General features: G+C 42.6%; 2 protein-coding genes across 5 annotated transcripts in view; one reads left to right on the top strand and one right to left on the bottom strand.

The window, feature by feature from the left end:
• LOC110502624 (cysteine-rich protein 3) overlaps positions 1-9,490 on the bottom strand; it is a 31,146-nt gene extending 21,656 nt beyond the window's left edge. Inside the window, exons 1-2 of one of the 2 annotated variants that reach the window (XM_021580805.3) lie at positions 9,342-9,490; positions 7,427-7,521 (exon numbers count right to left, since the gene is read on the bottom strand). In XM_021580805.3, the coding sequence (XP_021436480.1) occupies positions 7,427-7,521; positions 9,342-9,384 (138 nt within the window). In that variant the 5' untranslated portion in view covers positions 9,385-9,490. The remainder of the gene's footprint in view (positions 1-7,426; positions 7,522-9,341) is intronic. The other variant, XM_090217141.1, reaches the window with a different exon arrangement.
• A 3,690-nt stretch (positions 9,491-13,180) lies between these two features.
• The window catches only part of hhat (hedgehog acyltransferase), a 108,088-nt gene continuing 100,331 nt past the window's right edge, over positions 13,181-20,937 (top strand). Inside the window, exons 1-5 of one of the 3 annotated variants that reach the window (XM_090217133.1) lie at positions 13,181-13,320; positions 14,353-14,481; positions 15,172-15,239; positions 15,415-15,528; positions 15,656-15,850. In XM_090217133.1, the coding sequence (XP_090073259.1) occupies positions 14,364-14,481; positions 15,172-15,239; positions 15,415-15,528; positions 15,656-15,850 (495 nt within the window). In that variant the 5' untranslated portion in view covers positions 13,181-13,320; positions 14,353-14,363. Of the gene's footprint in view, positions 13,321-14,339; positions 14,482-15,171; positions 15,240-15,414; positions 15,529-15,655; positions 15,851-20,937 lie in introns of those variants that run through there. The other 2 variants (XM_090217134.1, XM_090217132.1) reach the window with 2 other exon arrangements.

Raw genomic sequence — 20,937 nt, 5'->3', positions numbered from 1 at the left:
AGAGAGAGAGAGAGATCCTTCACCTGACAGCCTGTCAAAAACACTCCCGTCCAGAAATAACAGAAGCCTATTCGTTCTCTCATGCCACAGCATTTCAGAGATAAAGAAGTGGATGGACTGTATATGGGCTTGTGAAAGTGAACTAGCAATGTTCGTCCATTAGTCCATGTATACTGTTGGGTTGTGTGTTTCATAAAGAAGGATAAGTCCTCTGTGTCTCCATTCAAACCTGTGTAAGAACAACTACCTCTCAAAAGTCAAGCATGTAAACCCTACCATCCACAAGTAAACCTTAAAATCAACTAGTCATCTTTATTTTCAGGTGAAAAGACAAAGACAGCACGGGGGGTTAGACTATTAGACTCTAGAGAATACAGCCATGGCTTGTGAACTCAAAAACAGGACAATGTTTCAAACAACGGCCTGTTCCCCTGGCCCACTGAATCAACTCTTAACTAACAACACTGAAACAACGCTGGACTTTGTCTCCTACTGGTCTGAGATGACCTGAATAATTAGCCTCAGTAACCCTAGTATCACTCAACTCAAAGACTCCAGTGTTTGGGTCAGGACAATGACTTACCCCCAGGTTAGGTTATCAAACAGGATCAAACAGGCTTCCAAAACAATGATAGCCCTTTGACATTTATTCTACCCTATGAGATTTGTAAAGACTAGTCATGTGACCAAACATACCTGGCCTGACTATGGGGCCTATAACTATAATTGTATCAAACTAAGTTAACAGGAGTCTGTGATAAGTGAAAAATAATATTTAGACCGCACATTTGGATTGTGTTATAAAGCATTTCCAGACACTGGTTAGAATAGCATCGATCCCCTTCCGTATTTCTTACAGATTTTTTGACAGCCACAGACAGCCGAGTCGGGACTTAAACCCCTTTGCCAGCGGGTATTTGTGGTCCCCCATTGGCTCGACACTGCCTAGATTACATCCATTGTTGATAGATTGTTTTATGTAATGTATTTTACTAGTTTTAGTACAACAAACCCTCACTGGAGGATCCATGCAACAAGTTGAGTCTTCATTGTTCAGGCCAACCTGTGCTACCTTCATTTTTAACTTATTTTCCAACTCTAATTTCCATCTTTCGACCTATTTCTGCCACACCCTGATGATTTTCACCTGTCTTTGTGATTGTCCCCCCCCCCCCCCCCCGGTCTTGCCCCTCTTCCCCATTATCCCCTGTGCATTTATACCTGTGTTCTTTGTTTGTCTGTTCCCAGTTAATTTTGTTTCGTCAAGCCTACCAGCGTTTTCACCTCTGCTCCTGTCTCTTGGTTGTTCCTGTTTCCTAGTTTCCCCGGTGTTGACCATTCTGCCTGCCCTGACCCTGAGCCTGCCTGCCGTCCTGTACCTTTGCCCCATCTTTCTGGATTACTGACCTCTGCGTGACATGACCCTGAGCCTGCCTGCCGTCCTGTACCTTAGCCCCACGTATCTGGATTACTGACCTCTGCCTGCCCTTGACCCGTCTTTTGCCTGCCCCTCTGTGATTAATAAACTGTTGTTACTTCGACGTTGTCTGCATCTGGGTCTTACCTGAAACATGATAGTACGAACTGGCCATGTCTGACCCAGCAGACTCAGACCAGCTGCGCAACATCCTCTCCTCCCAAGGAGCCACCATTGGTAGGCACAAGGAATTGCTTCGTGGCCTTATGGAGGGGGTTCAAACCTTGGCCGAACGCCATGACCAAGTGTTGGACATCTTGCTGGAGCAATTCCATGGGTTTGGAGGCAGCCTACTATGATGGTAACCTCACAGCCCCTCAGTAACTCAGCAGTTAGCAGCGCCGCCTCACCGGTCACTCAGCCTTCCCCTGAGCCGCGATTACGTCCCCTGAAACATTTTAATGGAGAGCCGGGCACCTATCAGGCATTTCTATCTCAGTGTGCCCTCATCTTCAAGCTTCAACCCTCCTCCTTCCCCTCAGACTGCTCTAAAATAGCGTATCTAATCACGCTGATGTCCGGGAGGGCACTTGCCTGGGCTACAGCTGTATGGGAGCAACAGCTGGCCACATGCGTCAATCTGTGTGAGTTCATGGGAGAATTAAAGAAGGTGTTTGATGCCCAATTCTCCAGGAGAGAGGCTGCCTGGAAGCTACTCCAGCTTCGGCAGGACTTCCACAGTGTGGCAGACTATGCGGTGGATTTCCGCACGTTGGCAGCTGAGTTCCTGGAACCAGGAAGCGCTGTTGGACATGTTCCTACACTGAGTCTTGGAGGAGGTCAAGGATGAGCTTGCAGCCCGGGAATTACCGATAGATCTCGATTCTCTCATCGCCTTGACCATCAGGATCGATGGGCAGCCACGGGAACGACGGAGGGAGAGGAGATTTGATTTCGCTCGCCCGTCCAAGGATTCCACCTCGCCTCCGAGGCATCCCGGAAGTCCCCGATGGCACCGTTGCCGAGAGAACCTGAGGATATCCCCACTCAGCCCCTCTCCATTCCCATTGACGTTAGAGCGCTGGACTCTATAGTCCGGGTCACACACAATACCACTCCCATCAACCTACGGGTGTCAGGGAACCACAGCGAGACTATTCAATTTCTGCTCATTAAGTCTCCTCAGATTCTTGTGGTATTGGGATTCTCCTGGATCCAGTGACATAATCCTCTCATTAACTGGTCTACTGGTGCCATCATGTCCTGGAGCCCGTTCTGCCACGCCCATTGCCTGAAGTCAGCGCAACCTTCCCCGGGACGTCTTCCTGTGGGCTCGGACGTTATCCCGGACCTCTCCGCCATTGCCGCGGAGTATCAGGACCTTTGGGAGGTGTTCAACAAGGCCCGGGCCACTTCACTTCCGTCGCACCGACCATATGACTGCGGGATTGACCTTCTCCCTAGCACCACTCTGCCCCGGGGATGACTGTACTCGCTGTTGGGACCGGAGACCAAGGCTATGGAGACCTAGATTGGGGACTCCCTAGCTGCTGGATTTATCCGTCCTTCTTCCTTTCTCGCTGGCGCAGGGTTCTTCTTTGTGGAGAAGGACAAGACCCTGTGCCCGTGCATCGACTACCGGGGACTCAATGACATAAGGGTGAAGAACCGCTACCCGCTACCACTCATCATCTCGGCCTTAGAGCCGCTCCAGGGGGCCATCGTGTTTTCCAAGCTGGACCTACAGAACGACTATCATCTGGTTCGGATACGGGAGGGGGATGAGTGGAAGACTACCTTCAACACATCCAGTGGCCACTACAAGTATTTGGTCATTCCATTTGGCCTTACCAACACCCCTGCTGTGGTAAACATAAGGGTGAAGAACCGCTACCCGCTACCACTCATCATCTCGGCCTTAGAGCCGTTCCAGGGGGCCACCGTGTTTTCCAAGCTGGACCTACAGAACGCCTATCATCTGGTGGAAGACCGCCTTCAACACATCCAGTGGCCACTACAAGTATTTGGTCATTCCATTTGGCCTTACCAACACCCCAGGCTCTGGTAAATTATGTTCTTCTCTACATGTTGAACCGGTTCGTCTTTGTCTACATTGATGTAATCGTCCTCTTCTCCCGCTCCCCCCAAGAACATGTGCTCCACGTCCGACAGGTTCTTCAATGCCTCCTGGAGAATCAGCTGTTTGTAAAGGCAGAGAAGTGCGAGTTCCATCGCTCCACCATCCCCTTTTTGGGGTACATCATCTCTGCTGGGAGTGTCCAGATGGATCCCGGGAAGGTGAGAGCGGTGGTGGATTGGCCCCAGCCTACGTCCAGGGTGCAGCTGCAACGTTTCCTGGGGTTCTCCGACTTTTATCACCGCTTTATCCAGGGTAACACCACCCTAGCTTCCCCAATGTCAGTACTCACCTCTCCCAAGGTTCTGTTCATGTGGTCCCCTGCTGCTGACCAGGCGTTCCGGGACCTCAAACACCGCTTCACCACTGCTCCCATCTTGGTTCATCCTGACCCTTCCCGTCAGTTTGTGGTGGAGGCCAATGTTTCTGATGTAGGAGTGGGGGCGGTCCTGTTCCAGTGTTCTGACCTGGATCTTAAGCTACATCCCTGTGCCTTCTTCTCCCACCGCCTCAATGCCATGGAGAAGAACTATGCTGTGGGGAATCGGGAGCTTCTCGATGGTGTTGGAGGAATGGAGTCACTGGCTAGAGAGTGCGGAACATCCTCTCATTGTATGGACCGACCACAAAAACCTGGGGTATCACCCTGATCTGTTTTACCTGTCTTTGTGATTGTCTCCACTCCCCTCCAGGTGTCGCCCAACTTCCCCATTATCGCCAGTGTATTCATTCCTTTGTTCTCTGTTTGACTGTTGCCAGTTTGTTTTGTTTCGTCAAGCCTACCAGTGTTTTTCCCTCTGCTCCTGTCTCTCGATTGTTCCGGTTTCCTAGTTTCCCTGGTGTTGACCATTCTGCCTGCCCTGACCCTGACCCTGAGCCTGCCTGCCATCCTGTACCTTTGCCCCACCTATCTGGATTACTGACCTCTGCGTGCCCTTGGCCCATCTTTTGCCTGCCCCTGTTCGATTAATAAACTGTTGTTACTTTGATATTGTCTGCATCTGGGTCTCACCTGAAACGTGATAATTTCTGGTATTTGCTTTTTATTATTTTGACTGTGAGACATGAGACATCCTTTAACAAGTCCTGTTAGTATGACTGTATGTCTGCTTTCTTTGATTTACAGGATATACTGTGCATGACTAGGCAGAAATGTGGGGTCCTGGGGATCATACAAGAGGATTATGCTGATAATACCATAATAGCAAGAACATAACCCTACACTTTCTATGTACCGATGGAATTCCTTTACGTTTCAAACATCTGGTCCCATAGTCACAAAGAGTCTCATATTAGAAGTGCTGATGTATGATCAGTTTAGCCTTTTAGATCATAATGAATAAAGATTACATGGACAGGGGGAATCTGATCCCAGATCAGCATTGCTTAGACGCTTTATGAACGCTGGCCATGACCTATGGTGTCGTCTTAATACTTGCATTCCCCAACCCTTTGTTATTTCCATCCATCATCATCAGTGTCATCTTTGCCTTGAGGAAGAAACGCCCTGGTGAAATGAGAGCCAAATCCTCCTGACCGAGTTTCATTAAACATTCACTTGAATTTGCAATGTCCCCTGAGCTAACATTCCATTCCATTGCTTGGCTGGCTAGACTCCCCTGTCCTAGACTGACATACCCAGTACTATTTAATGAAGTTGCTCAGTTGTGCACTGGGGCCTCCCACTCCTCCTTCTTTTCTGGTTAGAGACAGTTTGCGCTGTTCTGCGAAGGGAGTGGTACACAGCGTTGCACGAGATCTTCAGTCTCTTGGCAATTTCTCGCATGGAATAGCCTTCATTTCTCAGAAGAATAGACTGACGAGTTTCAGAAGAAAGTGCTTTGTTTCTGGCCATTTTGAGCCTGTAATCGAACCCACAAATGCTGATGCTCCAGATACTCAACTAGTCTAAATAAGGCCAGTTTTAATGCTCCTTTAATTAGCACAACAGTTTTCAGCTCTGCTAACATAATTGAAAAAGGGTTTTCTAATGATCAATTAGCCTTTTAAAATGATAAACTTGGATTAGCTAACACAACGTGCTATTGGAACACAGGAGTGATAGTTGCTGATAATTGGAATCTGCACGCCTATGCAGATATTCCAATAGAAATCAGACGTTTCCAGCTACAATAGTCATTTACAACATTAACAATGTCTACAATGTATTTCTGATCATTTTGATGTTATTTTAATGGACAAAAAATGTGATTTTCTTTCAAAAACAAGGACATTTCTAAGTGACCTTTTGAACAGTAGTGTATACTGTGTATATTGGGGATTGGAAGGGATGCAGACAATAATATTGATGGAAGATCCAATCTAAGTGCAATATTTTAAAAATAATAATAATAACAATAAAAAAGTAATCTTTAGCCATTGTGTATTTTTTCAATTTATCAGGGGGCGCTGCATCACCCTTAGCACCCCTTCTCCCACGGCAATGTCTGCAACATGGGTGTGCAGTCAGATATACAAGCCCTAGATTCTGAACTTGAACGATTCAGCTCAGGGAGCTTGAAAATTCCCTAAGTTATCTGAGCAGGACAATGAAAGGTGAAATTACATTGACATTGCGTTCCAAATGTCACCCTATTCCCTATGTAGTGCACTTCTTTTTTTTAGTGCCCTATATAGTGAATAGGGTGCCATTTGGGACATAGCCACAGTGAAAGGATCAGGGTCACGATGCCTGGTGAGGGGTTGGAGTGGACAAAGGATGAGTGTCAGGTTATTGTGAAGCCACGATTTGGTTCACGGACCAGCTATAATCAAAGGGACCCACAAAGACATAGCTGCTCAACAGTTTCATTCTTGAGATGATTGGAATTTCTGGGCCACTGCTATAGTACTAGTGATCTGGCTTCTACTGCAGTAGCACTACAGCAATTTAATTTTGAGTTGATACAGTACATGGGTCTATAAACAATGACCCAGTAGTGCAACTCACTTAACTGACAACACCCCTTATGTAGGATCTTATTTTGAGCCACTTTGACTACAACAGGAAAATAATCTTGCAGCAACAGGAAATGTGAATTATTATGTGGATTATAATTCATGAACATTTTTGTAGGGGTTGATACATTTTTCGTAAGGGAAAATCAAGTCTGAAATTTCGAAGGGGAAATTACACACCCCAGACGCCTTTTAAAACCTCAAATACAGTACAAGTTTTACATTTCCTGCATTGCATGAAAGTTCTCCTGCAACAGGGTGATCAAATTAAGATCCTACATCTGTAGTTGTGATACAGTTTATGCTCAAATAGCTCGGAAGATTTAGGGAATTTTCTAGCTCTATGAGCTGAATCGTTTAAGTTCAGAATCTTGAGTTTGTATATATGACTCCACCCTCATCTAGCAGACATAGCCACGGGAAGTAAGGGTGCTGAGGGTGCTGCCGCAGCCCCTGATAATTTTTTTTTTTTAAATAGAGTACCATTCAGAAGTTTGTGCACAACATGACCAGTTCAAAAGTTGAGCAACATTTTGAGATAAATACTTTTTTGTGCGTATGGACAATTTCGGGAAATATGGGACCAACACTTTACATGTTGTGTATATATTTTTATTCTGTGTATATATTACTTTATACAGTATATATATATTTTATTTTTCTTAACAAAATTATATTACTCCTTATGGGGGTCAGTGGCCTGCCATACTCCCTCTGTCCCCATGCAACCCCTTCCCTCTCTCCCATCCTCTTGGGTAGGATAGCGCAACCCTTTGATGTCTCTCTCCCTCCCTTTGTTCTGGGGTAAGATAGCACACTTCTTCCCTCACTCTTTCTCTTTTTCATTATCTTTCTCTCCCTCCTTCTTTCTCTCTCTGTAGACAGGATATTACGGCCACAGGGCCTCCCTTTACCTCAGCATGGTTGCCAGCCGACAGGGTCTTGTTACAGCGTTCGCATTTCAGGCAGAACCGGTGCCAGTTTTTCCCCAGCGAGCTCACCTTCTCAGCTGCAGGACAGAGAGAGAGAGTTTGTTTACAAAGACTCAAATGACAACTAAACATAAACAATGGCGTAGGCATAATACAGTCTTAGAATGTGGGTTATCAGTTGGGTTATGAATACCTTATAATTTGGGTAGGACAGTTGAACTAAGCTCCTAAAGCATTTATAGGTTTTATCCTTCAAAAACATTGTTTGCAAATTATTTGTCTATTGCTGTTAGCTGTAATTATATCTAATTTTTGGGACATTATACAGAGGATCTCCTCTATGCTGTTTCACAAGGTAGGCTATTACCAACACAGACGTTGTATTCTCCCCTCCCTGAAATGTTATTGAACATTTCGTCCTCTCTCCCTCTGTCTATTATGGGTCACCACACTCCAGGATAAGGGTTCAATGTGCAGCCAATAAACCTATAGTCAAAGGTGCATTTCAGCTCAGTTTGACTTCAAGTTCAAAACCGTATCTTACAATATTCTCCATATTTTGCTATCAAACAAATGTCTGGAAGAGACAAGAGCGATAACAACCTCCTTCCTAATTATCAAGTTCCAACAAGTGGTTTAACTGATGTAACCAAATTAACCTTGCCCATATGCTATGTTAAAGTAAATGAACATGTCAAGTATTAATTAATCCTAGTTAAATGTTTAGGGATAATCAGCCAACATTCCAGAGATGCTGGGAAAGAAGGTATATGCAACTTTCACCAAACTTCATCTTTCCCATGTGAAAATAGTCCCGGCAGTGAAGATGCTGAAAGACCCATAGCCTGCATTTAAAAAGGTAACATTAATCATAATTATAATTATATATTTTTTTTTTCTTCATAATAATAAATGATCATCTAATGATAATAAAGACTTCCCGGTTCTGTGCGAGAAGCTACTTGTCAGTAGGCTAAACGAATACGATGTCACCAGCAGGGACAACTTGGCGTTCATGCAGCGGCAGTCCCCCATCACTCCACAGGTCTCCTCTTAAAAAGGCATTTGCAAGACCTACAGAGTTTGGATTCTACCCTGGCCGTGAACCCACTCTCCGAGGGGTGTCTCGGGGAGAGTTGGGATATGCAAGAAATACTTTTCCATTTCACAAATGCGTATTAATACACACGTGTACATGTGTGAAATAGGGCAAATATAAGCATCCACCAACTTATTATTTTATTGTTATATTGTATTATATTCTATTGTATTGCATTAATTAGTATTATTTTCTGTTCTATTCATATGTGCACACAATTGTCACTACAATAACCATTTTAATTTTCAGCGTCCACCAAATTATTATTTTTATTATTCTATTCTATTCTATTCAAATCAAATCAAATCAAATTTATTTATATAGCCCTTCGTACATCAGCTGATATCTCAAAGTGCTGTACAGAAACCCAGCCTAAAACCCCAAACAGCAAGCAATGCAGGTGTAGAAGCATGGTGGCTAGGAAAAACTCCCTAGAAAGGCCAAAACCTAGGAAGAAACCTAGAGAGGAACCAGGCTATGTGGGGTGGCCAGTCCTCTTCTGGCTGTGCCGGGTGGAGATTATAACAGAACATGGCCAAGATGTTCAAATGTTCATAAATGACCAGCATTTATTATTCTATTGTATTGTATTTTAATATATTATGTTATATCTGCACACAATTGTCACTACGATAACCATTTACATTTTCAGTGTCAGTTAATTTTCCTTTAGTTAGGCCTATGCTAAATCATTATAATTATTAATCAAAATAAACAATCCAAGTTCTTTGATCATCTTCAACATTTACATTCCTTGGCATTTGCTGTGGCTAGAGGTTTACAAAAATTATTCCTTACCAAAAAACACATCATTTGTGCATCTGGGGCACCTCGACGTCATTCTTCAGCAATTCTTTGTCCAGCTGACGATCAACCCGAACTTCAAATTGCCTTCAAATTCTATCTGCGGCGCTGGCAGAACGATGCAGTGCCGATCGCGCATTCAACTGTGACGTCGGCGCTCCGCCTCCGAAAGGGAGGTATGGAGTTGAGTGAAGTTGCTCCTAGATGCTGATCTTGGGTCAGTTTTGAATTTTCCCAAATGATTGTTAATGTTCAGATTGCGGGGGGAGCTGATCCAAGTTCTGTACATAGGGGAAACTTCACCCCCGAGCAATGGGAGCTATAGCCTATCGTGCCATCTGATTGAACACACCCACTCGTTATTTAGGAAAGCTATGGTACCCTGCAATATGAAAGGGATAGTTCACCCAAATTACAAAATTTAACATTGGTGTCCTTACCTTGTAAGCAGTCAATGTATGACAGCAATCCATGCTTTGGTTTAGTTTCCCTGGCAGTGTTACCACATGCAAACATTTGAGCATTTCTGGTTCAAATTCCATTCAAGTCACGGGATCAATATTAGCACATCATGTTCAAACATATCTTTTTATTTATATATAGAGCTTTTATTTAACTAGGCAAGTCAGTTAAGGACAAATTCTTATTTACAATGACGTCCTAACCAGGCCAAACCTGGATGACTCTGGGCCAATTGTACGCCGCCCTATGGGACTCCCAATCACGGCCGGATGTGATACAACCTGGATTCAAACCAGGGGCTGCAGGGACGCCTCTTGCACTGAGATGCAGTGCCTTAGACCGCTGCGCCACTCGGGAGCCATATAAGTCACTTAATTGAGTTCCACAACCAATTGTAGATACTTTCAGATGATTTGGATATGATGCTTGAAAAATGCTAATATCCATCCCATGACTTGAGTGGGATTTGTGAAACCAATGTGTCATTTTGTAATTTGGTTGAACTATCTCTTGAACCTTGGCCTGAGGCAGCCCTCACTAGGGTCCGGTTACCCAAAAGCATCTTAAGGCTAAATTCATCGTCAGGATTAAGATGCTTTTGGGAAAGGGCCCAGACTGGTTGTTTCCATAAACAATGCATTTTGGCCTACATGAGAAACATGTTTCCACCAGGGAACGTGTAAAGTCATATCCTTTTTATAACAACAATCAGAAACTAAGAATAAGCTACAGGTGTCAGGTGAGACGAAACATGTTGCTATCCACTTTGCCTAGAGTAGAGAAGACATCCTATCAGCATAATCTCTCACAGAGGAACACAATTCAAGATAGACAACTGTAATGGAAATTTTACTCCAAGCAGTTTTGAGAGAAGGCCCCTACTTCTTATGTGGCTCTCTATCCCCGCTCAGTGGACAAAGTTATCACAACACCCCACAGGCTGTGTAGAATTGATAAGATCATAGAATACTTTGTAAAGAAATTATTGGCATTAAATCATGTTTATAAGGGTAGCCTAATGATTATATACAGTGGGGCAAAAAAAGTATTTAGTCAGCCACCAATTGTGCAAGTTCTCCCACTTAAAAAGATGAGAGGCCTGTAATTTTCATCATAAGTACACTTCAACTATGACAGACAAAATGAGAAAAGAAAATCCAGAAAATGACATTGTAGGATTTTAATGAATTTATTTGCAAATTATGGTGGAAAATAAGTATTTGGTCAATAACAAAAGTTTATCTCAATACTTTGAAAGTATTCGGCCCCCTTGAACTTTGCGACCTTTTGCCACATTTCAGGCTTCAAACATAAAGATATAAAACTGTATTTTTTTGTGAAGAATCAACAACAAGTGGGACACAATCATAAAGTGGAACGACATTTATTGGACATTTCAAACTTTTTTAACAAATCAAAAACTGAAAAATTGGGCGTGCAAAATTATTCAGCCCCTTTACTTTCAGTGCAGCAAACTCTCTCCAGAAGTTCAGTGAGGATCTCTGAATGATCCAATGTTGACCTAAATGACTAATGATGATAAATACAATCCACCTGTGTGTAATCAAGTCTCCGTATAAATGCACCTGCACTGTGATAGTCTCAGAGGTCCGTTAAAAGCGCAGAGAGCATCATGAAGAACAAGGAACACACCAGGCAGGTCCGAGATACTGTTGTGAAGAAGTTTAAAGCCGGATTTGGATACAAAAAGATTTCCCAAGCTTTAAACATCCCAAGGAGCACTGTGCAAGCGATAATATTGAATTGGAAGGAGTATCAGACCACTGCAAATCTACCAAGACCTGGCCGTCCCTCTAAACTTTCAGCTCATACAAGGAGAAGACTGATCAGAGATGCAGCCAAGAGGCCCGTGATCACTCTGGATGAACTGCAGAGATCTACAGCTGAGGTGGGAGACTCTGTCCATAGGACAACAATCAGTCGTATATTGCACAAATCTGGCCTTTATGGAAGAGTGGCAAGAAGAAAGCCATTTCTTAAAGATATCCATAAAAAGTGTTGTTTAAAGTTTGCCACAAGCCACTAAAATTGATGGGAAGATGGATGGAGCCAAATACAGGACCATTCTGGAAGAACCTGATGGAGTCTGCAAAAGACCTGAGACTGGGACGGAGATTTGTCTTCCAACAAGACAATGATCCAAAAATAAAGCAAAATCTACAATGGAATGGTTCAAAAATAAACATATCCAGGTGTTAGAATGGCCAAGTCAAAGTCCATACCTGAATCCAATCGAGAATCTGTGGAAAGAACTGAAAACTGCTGTTCACAAATGCTCCCCATCCAACCTCACTGAGCTCGAGCTGTTTTGCAAGGAGGAATGGGAAAAAATGTCAGTCTCTCGATGTGCAAAACTGATAGAGACATACCCCAAGTGACTTACAGCTGTAATCGCAGCAAAAGGTGGCGCTACAAAGTATTAACTTAAGGGGGCTGAATAATTTTGCACGCCCAATTTTTCAGTTTTTGATTTGTTAAAAAAGTTTGAAATATCCAATAAATGTTGTTCCACTTCATGATTGTGTCCCACTTGTTGTTGATTATTCACAAAAAAAATACAGTTTTATATCTTTATGTTTGAAGCCTGAAATGTGGCAAAAGGTTGCAAAGTTCAAGGGGGCCGAATACTTTCGCAAGGCACTGTAAATACATTTGATTTGATTTACAGTATATACATGAGATGAGTAATGTAGGGTATGTAAACATTATATAAAGTGGCATAGTTTAAAGTGACTTGTGATACATTTATTACATCCAATGTTCAATCATTAAAGTGGCTAGAGATGGGTCAGTATGTTGGCAGCAGCCACTCAATGTTAGTGATGGCTGTTTAACAGTCTGATGGCCTTGAGATAGAAGCTGTTTTTCAGTCTCTCGGTCCCAGCTTTAATGCATCTGTTCTGACCTCGCCTTCTGGATGATAGCGGGGTGAACAGGCAGTGGCTCGGGTGGTTGTTGTCCTTGATGATCTTTTTGGCCTTCCTGTGACATCAGGTGGTGTAGGTGGCCTGGAGAGCAGGTAGTTTGCCCCCGGTGATGCGTTGTGCAGACCTCACTACCCTCTGGAGAGCCTTGCGGTTGTTTGGCGGAGCAGTTGCCGTACCAGGCGGTGATACAGCCCGACAGGATGCTCTCGATTGTGCATCTGTAAAAGTTTGTGTGTTTTTGGTGACAAGCCGAATTTCTTCAGCCTCCTGAGGTTTATTCGTTGACATTACTAGTTCTCTTACAGACTGTGGCTTTCCTCTCTTATGAAACATATTTAGGCATATCGATATAAAAATATGAAAAGTACATCAAACGGGTCTGCATTTTATTTGATTGGCACTGAATTCATCCAATCATGTCCAATCAGCAACCAAGGAAAATGTGGGCGGAGATTTCCTGAATCCTGAGCGTTCAACAATATTCCATGGTAGTGGTGTTCACTCTCGGTCTATAGGCAAGGCGGAAGATATAGCCCGAGGTATTTCTTTGTTTCACAATGCATGTGAGTAACACGGTTGTTGCTTTCAGTTTTAGCCAATGAGTGAGTATTATGCTCAGTAATCAGCCTAATTTGTGCCATAGTCGGGCTCGCTAATATAGGCATTGCTACAGCGTAAACAGTGTAAAACGGTGTGAAGTTCTGAAATCGGTTCATTTCGAATACATCGCCGTGCACTGCACACGCGAACACAGATGTTGGCTTGTTATACCCTGTTCCTGGAACACAGTCATTAGTAGGGTCTCGTCTTTGACACACTAGCCTATTGTTTCCAAAAGCGATGGTGGTATGCAGCGAATATAAACGTGGTCCCTCACTCACCTCTGGCACAAATTGAGGTGGATGTTTCGTTTGACTCTTAAAGCTAGAATCCTTAGTTGCTACATCCATTTTTTGTCTACCCATAGATTCTTGAAGAATATAACTTAGTTATGCTTCATGAGCTTAGTTCAACTGTTGTACGCCATCAGAACCCCAAATATAAGCTTGCTCTACCCCAATGTTTGTAAATGGAAGCAAACGCTGTATAGCTTCAAAATATGGTTAAACATTTTGATATTAGTTCGTCTTTGCATCCATAGCTCATTCAAAACAGAGACGGCGTCGAGCTTTGTTTCAATTAAGGACTAGCTTTAAAGGCACAATCTGTTAGGTGTCTACTCATTTCAAGTAATGAATTAAATGTATATATATATATCTCCTGTTTTGAAAATTATGACAGCTTAAATACAACTGACCTATAAAATACTTTTAAATAGCCTATATCACCTTTATAACTAGAAACCAAAGGTCCTATAATTAGCGTACACCATTGTTTTTTCCTCATAGGAGACTGCAAAAAGTATCCATCAAATGAATATAATAAATAGGCTACCCTATACGTTTAACATGTTGGAGAGAAAAGTAGGGAATGTAATGTTGCTCTCATGGAATCAGAATGGTCCTCTATTTATTGTTGGTGAGGGAGAAATGTGACCTATAAAGTGGCTGACAGATCTCATGTCTCTCACTCACTCTTCCCCATGGTTCCTCCAGTCTTGGCACTGATGGCCAAACAGAGCTCAACCCTTGCGGCGTTGCCGAGAGCGGAGGTCGGTGCCTACTGGGTGCTCTCTTTTGGCTCCCATCTCTACTCATTCTATCAACTGCACATATTCTCCAAAGGTAAATGTATCTGTCTTAAGTTAAAAAGGTCTATCAATTGGGTCATTGTTTACATTTTTTTCCACACTGAATTAGTTAAGTCTGCTGTATGCAAGATACCTGACTTCCCACCCTTTGTGGCCTTGTATTAGGCTACTTACTGTAAGTGGAGACCTTGGCTGTGATATGCAGTTTTTGCCACTAGGTGGGACTGTGGCACTGTTTCATACCCCTTGCAGAAAAGTGAGCTGTCAGGTAAATCTGTGATGATGACAACTCACTCCCTATCCGTTCTTACCATTGACTCCCTCTCAGAGATCTGAAAGGTTCCCTAACTCTATTCTGGAGACTCCAAGAGGTGCACCTTTTGTTTTTTGACCTAGCATTACACAACTGATTCAAATAATCAAAGCTTGATGATGAGTTGATTATTTGAATCTGCTGTGTAGTGCTAGGGCAGAAACATAAATGTTCACCTCTTGGGATCCCCGGACCGAGCTTGAGAAATGCTGGTTGAGGGAGTGGCTGCGTTTCCGGCGTTATGTTTAAATTAAAACCATAGGACACCAAACATCGTTCCCCACAGAGCTTGTCATACTTCATAGTAGAGTTCTTCAAGCCTCCTGGCAAAACTCCGGAATAAAAACTGAATGATTGAAACTGTACAGACAATGTGAGAAGATGTCACTAAAATATGCTCTCTTTTCCTAGAGCATGAAGCAGGATTGGAGAGAGAGTTCCAACTGGAGAAAGGCTTTCTAATATGGGGGCATAAAAAGGTGAGTATAATTTATGGCTATTGGGGTCTACAAACATTGTACGACTTCCAAAGGTGCGTAAATTATTATTTTTTTTAAATTCAGAGGCCTGTCAAAAAAAAAATATTCCTAGGGTGTGTCATATGGCATGACATTTTCAGACTCGACCCATGATAAAATGAGTTGTTTGTGACAGGACCCTACAGACTTTGAGTGGAGTTTCTGGAGTCACTGGGCTAGAAAGTCTTTGCTGTGGACTTTGTTGGGCCATGCCGTGGTCTCCAGACTAGCCAGCTTCTTCATTCCTAAGGTATAATATACAAGGAAAACATCAGCTGAAGTGGGACCTTAACATTTTTACCCCAATTTTTTTCCAGACAAATTAGAACCAAAATACTATAGCTTTGATGCTTTTTTGCTTTTCAACTTCCCATCAGTTCAGAGTGACAGCTCTGTTGGCCTATGGTCTCCTTGTGGCTTGCTGTGTAGTGGGGATTAAAGGATTGGGTGTGGTCCTTGGCCATCTGGGCCTGTCATTGGCTGTTGCCCAGCTGTGTAACCCTGCCCTGTCCTGGAGCTGTGCCCTGCTGCTACTTTCCACCCTCCACATCCCCCCACTGCAGGAGATACAGGTGAGTCGCACCTCTTTTTACTCAATCTCTTGCATGCTATCCCTTTCTCTCATCCACCCACTGCAAGAGATACACACCTCACTCCCCCCACACCTGCCTACTGCAGCAGAGTCACACAGACCGAAGCAGTTGTTCCCTAGTTTGATTTTACAGATATGAAGACAAAGACCCCCCAAAGTAATATCCAGGCCCTCTGGCATCAAGATTACTTGATGTCTATTGTCACAGGACAGAGAATTTTAAAACCATTAGAAGCCTAAGTATTTTAACCAGGTGTGTCAGTCTGACCATAGCCTGTTGCCGTCCCCATTCCCTTGTTGGTATCTGTAAATAGGGAATCACGCTATTGTATATTATGTCATCTTGTTGAATAATGTTCAAATTACATATTGACTCTTGGAGGTGCCAAATGTCCATATCTTTGACATATTTGTGTGAGAGTGTCGTTGTCTGTGTTTCTGTGTGTGGTTGGCACATTCAAATATTGCTTTTCGTTATTGGAGTGCTCAGCCCCTCACACCACTCCCAGCCCCCTGTTATTGGATACCTGACAGACTGCATTTCTTCATTGATGTTTAAACTGGGTCGTTCCACCAATTAAGTGCCTTTTGAATAGTGTGTCTTGGTGGATTTTTTAAAATGTCACCTAATTTTAACATTCTTATATAAAGAGCACATGTTCACCTGAACTATTTACATTGACACACTGCTGCTACTTGCTGTTTATTATAAATGCATAGTCACCTTATCCCTACCTACATGTACAAATTACCTCGACTAACCTGTACCTCCGCACATTGACTTGGTACTGGTACACCCTGTATATAGCCTTGTTATTGTTATTTTATTGATACTTTTTTTTTTCTTCACAGTAGTTTATTTAGTAAATATTTTCTTAACCAACAACGCAGCTCAAGAAATAGTTAAGGGCTTGTAACTAAACATTTCACAGTAAGGTACACCTGCTGGTTTCGGTTCATGTGACAAATACAATTTGATTGAATTTTATAAAAATACAAAAAATCTTCCCATCTCAAGATGTTAGATAAATAAATAAATAAATACTATAAGTGCCAAATAAATTAACGGGGAAGACGAATTCATCTTAGATCAAACATAAATCCCCTTTTTACTGGAGAAATGGAAAGCTTGTGTGCAACAGGGAGGGGCAAGTGTGTATATGTGTATACGTGTGTGTGTGTGTGTGTATGTATATGCGTGTGTGTGTGTAAATACATTTAAACTCAGTTTTTCACAATTCCTGACATTTAATCCTAGTAAAAATTCCCTGTCTTAGGCCAGTTAGTATCACCACTTTATTTTAAGAATGTGAAATGCCAGAATAATTGTAGTGATTTATTTCAGCTTTTATTTTTGTCATCACATTCCAAGTGGGTCAGACGTTTACATACACTCAATTACTATTTGGTAGCATTGCCTTTAAATTGTTTAACTTGGGTCAAACGTTTCAGGTAGCTTTCCACAAGCTACCCGAAAAAAAAGTAACTTCCTCTCACTGTCAACTGTGTTTATTTTCAGCAAACTTAAAACATAAGATTCAACAACTGAGACATAAACTGAACAAGTTCCACAGACATGTGACTAACAGAAATTGAATAATGTGTCCCTTAACAAAAGGGGGGGTCAAAATCAAAAGTAACAGTCAGTATCTGGTGTGGCCACCAGCTGCATTAAGTACTGCAGTGCATTTCCTCCTCATGGACTGCACCAGATTTACCAGTTCTCTGTTCGATGTTACACCACTCTTCCACCAAGGCACCTGCAAATTCCCGGACATTTCTTGGGGGAATGGCCCTAGCCCTCACCCTCCGATCCAACAGGTCCCAGACGTGCTCAATGGGATTGAGATCCGGGCTCTTCGCTGGCCACGGCAGAACACTGAAATTCCTGTCTTGCAGGAAATCACGTTGAGATCGAGCAGTATGGCTGGTGACATTGTCATGCTGGAAGGTCATGTCAGGATGAGCCTGCAGGAAGGGTACTATATGAGGGAGGAGGATGTCTTCCCTGTAACGCACAGTGTTGAGATTGCCTGCAATGAGAAGCTCAGACCTATGATGCTGTGACACACCGCCCCAGACCATGACAGACCCTCCACCTCCAAATCCATCCCGCTCCAGAGTACAGGCCACGGTGTAACGCTCATTCCTTCGATCCGACCATCACCCCTGGTGATACAAAACCGTGACTCGTCAGTGAAGAGCACTTTTTGCCAGTCCTGTCTGGTCCAGCGACGGTGGGTTTGTTCCCATAAGCGACGTTGTTGCCAGTGATGTCTGGTGAGGACCTGCCTTACAACAGGCCTACAAGCCCTCAGTCCAGCCTCTCAGCCTATTGCGGACAGTCTGAGTACTGATGGAGGGATTGTGCGTTCCTGGTGTAACTTGGGCAGTTGTTGCCATCCTGTACCTGTCCCGCAGGTGTGATGTTCGGATGTACCGATCCTGTGCAGGTGTTGTTACACGTGGTCTGCCACTGCAAGGACGATCAGCTGTCCGTCCTGTCTCCCTGTAGCTCTGTCTTAGTTGTCTCACAGTACTGACATTGCAATTTATTTCCCTCGCCACATCTGCAGTCCTCATGCCTCCTTGCAGCATGCCCAAGGCACGTTCACCCAGATTAGCAGGTACCCTGGGCATCTTTCTTTTGGTGTTTTTCAGAGTCAGTCGAAAGGCCTCTTTAGTGTCCTAAGTTTTCATAACTGTGACCTTAATTGCCTACCGTCTGTAAGCTGTTAGTGTCTTAACGACCGTTCCACAGGTGCATGTTCATTAATTGTTTATGGATCATTGAACAAGCACAGGAAACAGTGTTTAAACCCTTTACAATGAAGATCTGTGAAGTTATTTGGATTTTTACGAATTATCTTTGAAAGACAGGGTCCTGAAAAAGGGACGTTTCTTTTTTTGCTGAGTTTGACATTTGAGTACTTTGTCCACCACTGCCTAAAAGAAGTGTACAATATAGGAAACAGGGTGCAATTTGGGACGCAGCCTGTGTTTATCGATTAGCTGAGCCCAGAGCAGAGTAGACACCTGTATCAGCACTTTGTCACGGTGTCTGTTATCTGACTATTGGCAGTCCAGACTGACTGATGTTGTCAATTCTGTCCATTATGATCCTCTTCCTCCTCATGCTCCTTATGTCTCCTCCACCTCTTCCTTTTCATCCTCCTCGTTGTCCAGTGCTGAGATGACCTCAGTGATTTGGTGTGTTTAAACATCGAAGAAGTCGTCCAGTGACTTTTATATTTTTAAACTTTAACATTTTTTTTCAACTTTTCCTGTTGAAAAGCGATATACCAAGTATAAATAATGTACACGCACTTAAGGCTACAAATACATGTTGTAGAAGGACTTTAAGGTCCCTGCTCTCTCACCCACTGTGCTGTCTCATCTTGCATGTCGACCTGCCACTCACAATTCACACTGAGGGAAAATCGCTTCCTCTCTGTGACGACAGAGATCCACATCTATAGCCTCTGCAGTACCTCTGATGGATCTGTCTAGATTGATGTACTCAAGTGTCTGCTAGTCTCTTTGGGAAAATAATAGTTCAGTAATGTCAGCCATGGGTGTGGTTTGTGTAGTGCTCTTGCACTGTTCAAGGTGCGTCGACATGATTTAGCACACAATGAACTATTGTTCAGCTGAAAGCAGACCTTTTTCGTGCATTTTTTTGGGGGAAACTTTTGTGGCCTTAACCCAGCTGTTACAACACCAGAAAAAAGTTTGGACACACTTACTCATTCCAGGGTTTATCTTTAATTTACTGTTTTCTACATTGTAGAATAATAGTGAACACATCAAAACTATGAAATAACACACATGGAATCATGTAGTAGCCAAAAACATGTTAAACAAATCAAAATATATTTTATATTTGAGATTTCTTGCCTTGATGACTGCTTTGCACGCTCTTGGTATTCTCTCAACCAGCTTCATGAGGTGCTCAACCTGGGGGCTGGATTCACAGAACCTTAAGAAGAAATTACTTCGTAACTGCCATTTTTTCCCCTTAACTATAGACTTAAGAAGAAAGTTAAGAAGAGTTGCTTTTCCTCAAAGGGTATTGGAAATGTTATTGCGCTATTTCTTACGTTTCTCATTAATTAAGCAAAAATTGAATAAGAAATTTGATTCTTGAAAATAAAGTTTTTGAAATGATCTTGATTCCAAGATGGCTAAACCCTTGTATTAAACTCAGGGCAGTGAGAGAAAAAGCTCAAGAAAACAATTGACCATGTTTAATTCACTCAACTTGATCTGAAAGGTTTAGTATTGATGATTTTAAACCCAAGAACATATTTTAGAACCCTAATCTCAGTAAGAAATATGCAAACATGATTGCCATTGCGAGCTAAATTGGTTGCCTTGTAACAAACATCTTAAGAAGTGTTGCGTCTTTACTATCATTAAATGAAGACTTTTAGTTTTTATCAAGGATTCTCTGTAATTAGTATTACGCGATTCAACTGATTAATCATGTAACTGTAATTAACTAGGAAGTCGGGGCACCAAGGAAAATATTCAGATTTAAGTTATAAAATATCTGAAAAGTTATATTAGGAAATTATATCTGATCAATTAGTCTTTGAATGAATGATTTACTTTACCTCACGTTAGTCTCATTCCAAACGTCGTAAATTGTTGGTTATCTGCACAAACCCAGTCTTCACTATGAGTCATCCATACATCAATTGTCTTAAATCATTTATTTACTAACTAAGTAATTCACAGAAATGCAGGTCGACTGAGAAGACAACAGAAAGTTGATAATTATAACAATTGAAATGCTATTCCTTTGCACATGAACCCTCACTCATCGGGGAACATTTGCAATCAATATACATACACTGCTCAAAAAAATAAAGGGAACACTTAAACAACACAATGTAACTCCAAGTCAATCACACTTCTGTGAAATCAAACTGTCCACTTAGGAAGCAACACTGATTGACAATAAATTTCACATGCTGTTGTGCAAATGGAATAGACAACAGGTGGAAATTATAGGCAATTAGCAAGACACCCCCAATAAAGGAGTGGTTCTGCAGGTGATAACCA

This window comes from Oncorhynchus mykiss, chromosome 23 (assembly GCF_057628025.1).
Source record: "Oncorhynchus mykiss isolate SJ-2025 chromosome 23, ASM5762802v1, whole genome shotgun sequence".
In the NCBI taxonomy this organism is placed as follows: Eukaryota; Metazoa; Chordata; class Actinopteri; order Salmoniformes; family Salmonidae; genus Oncorhynchus; species Oncorhynchus mykiss.
This window is presented reverse-complemented; position numbering and strand designations above follow the sequence as displayed.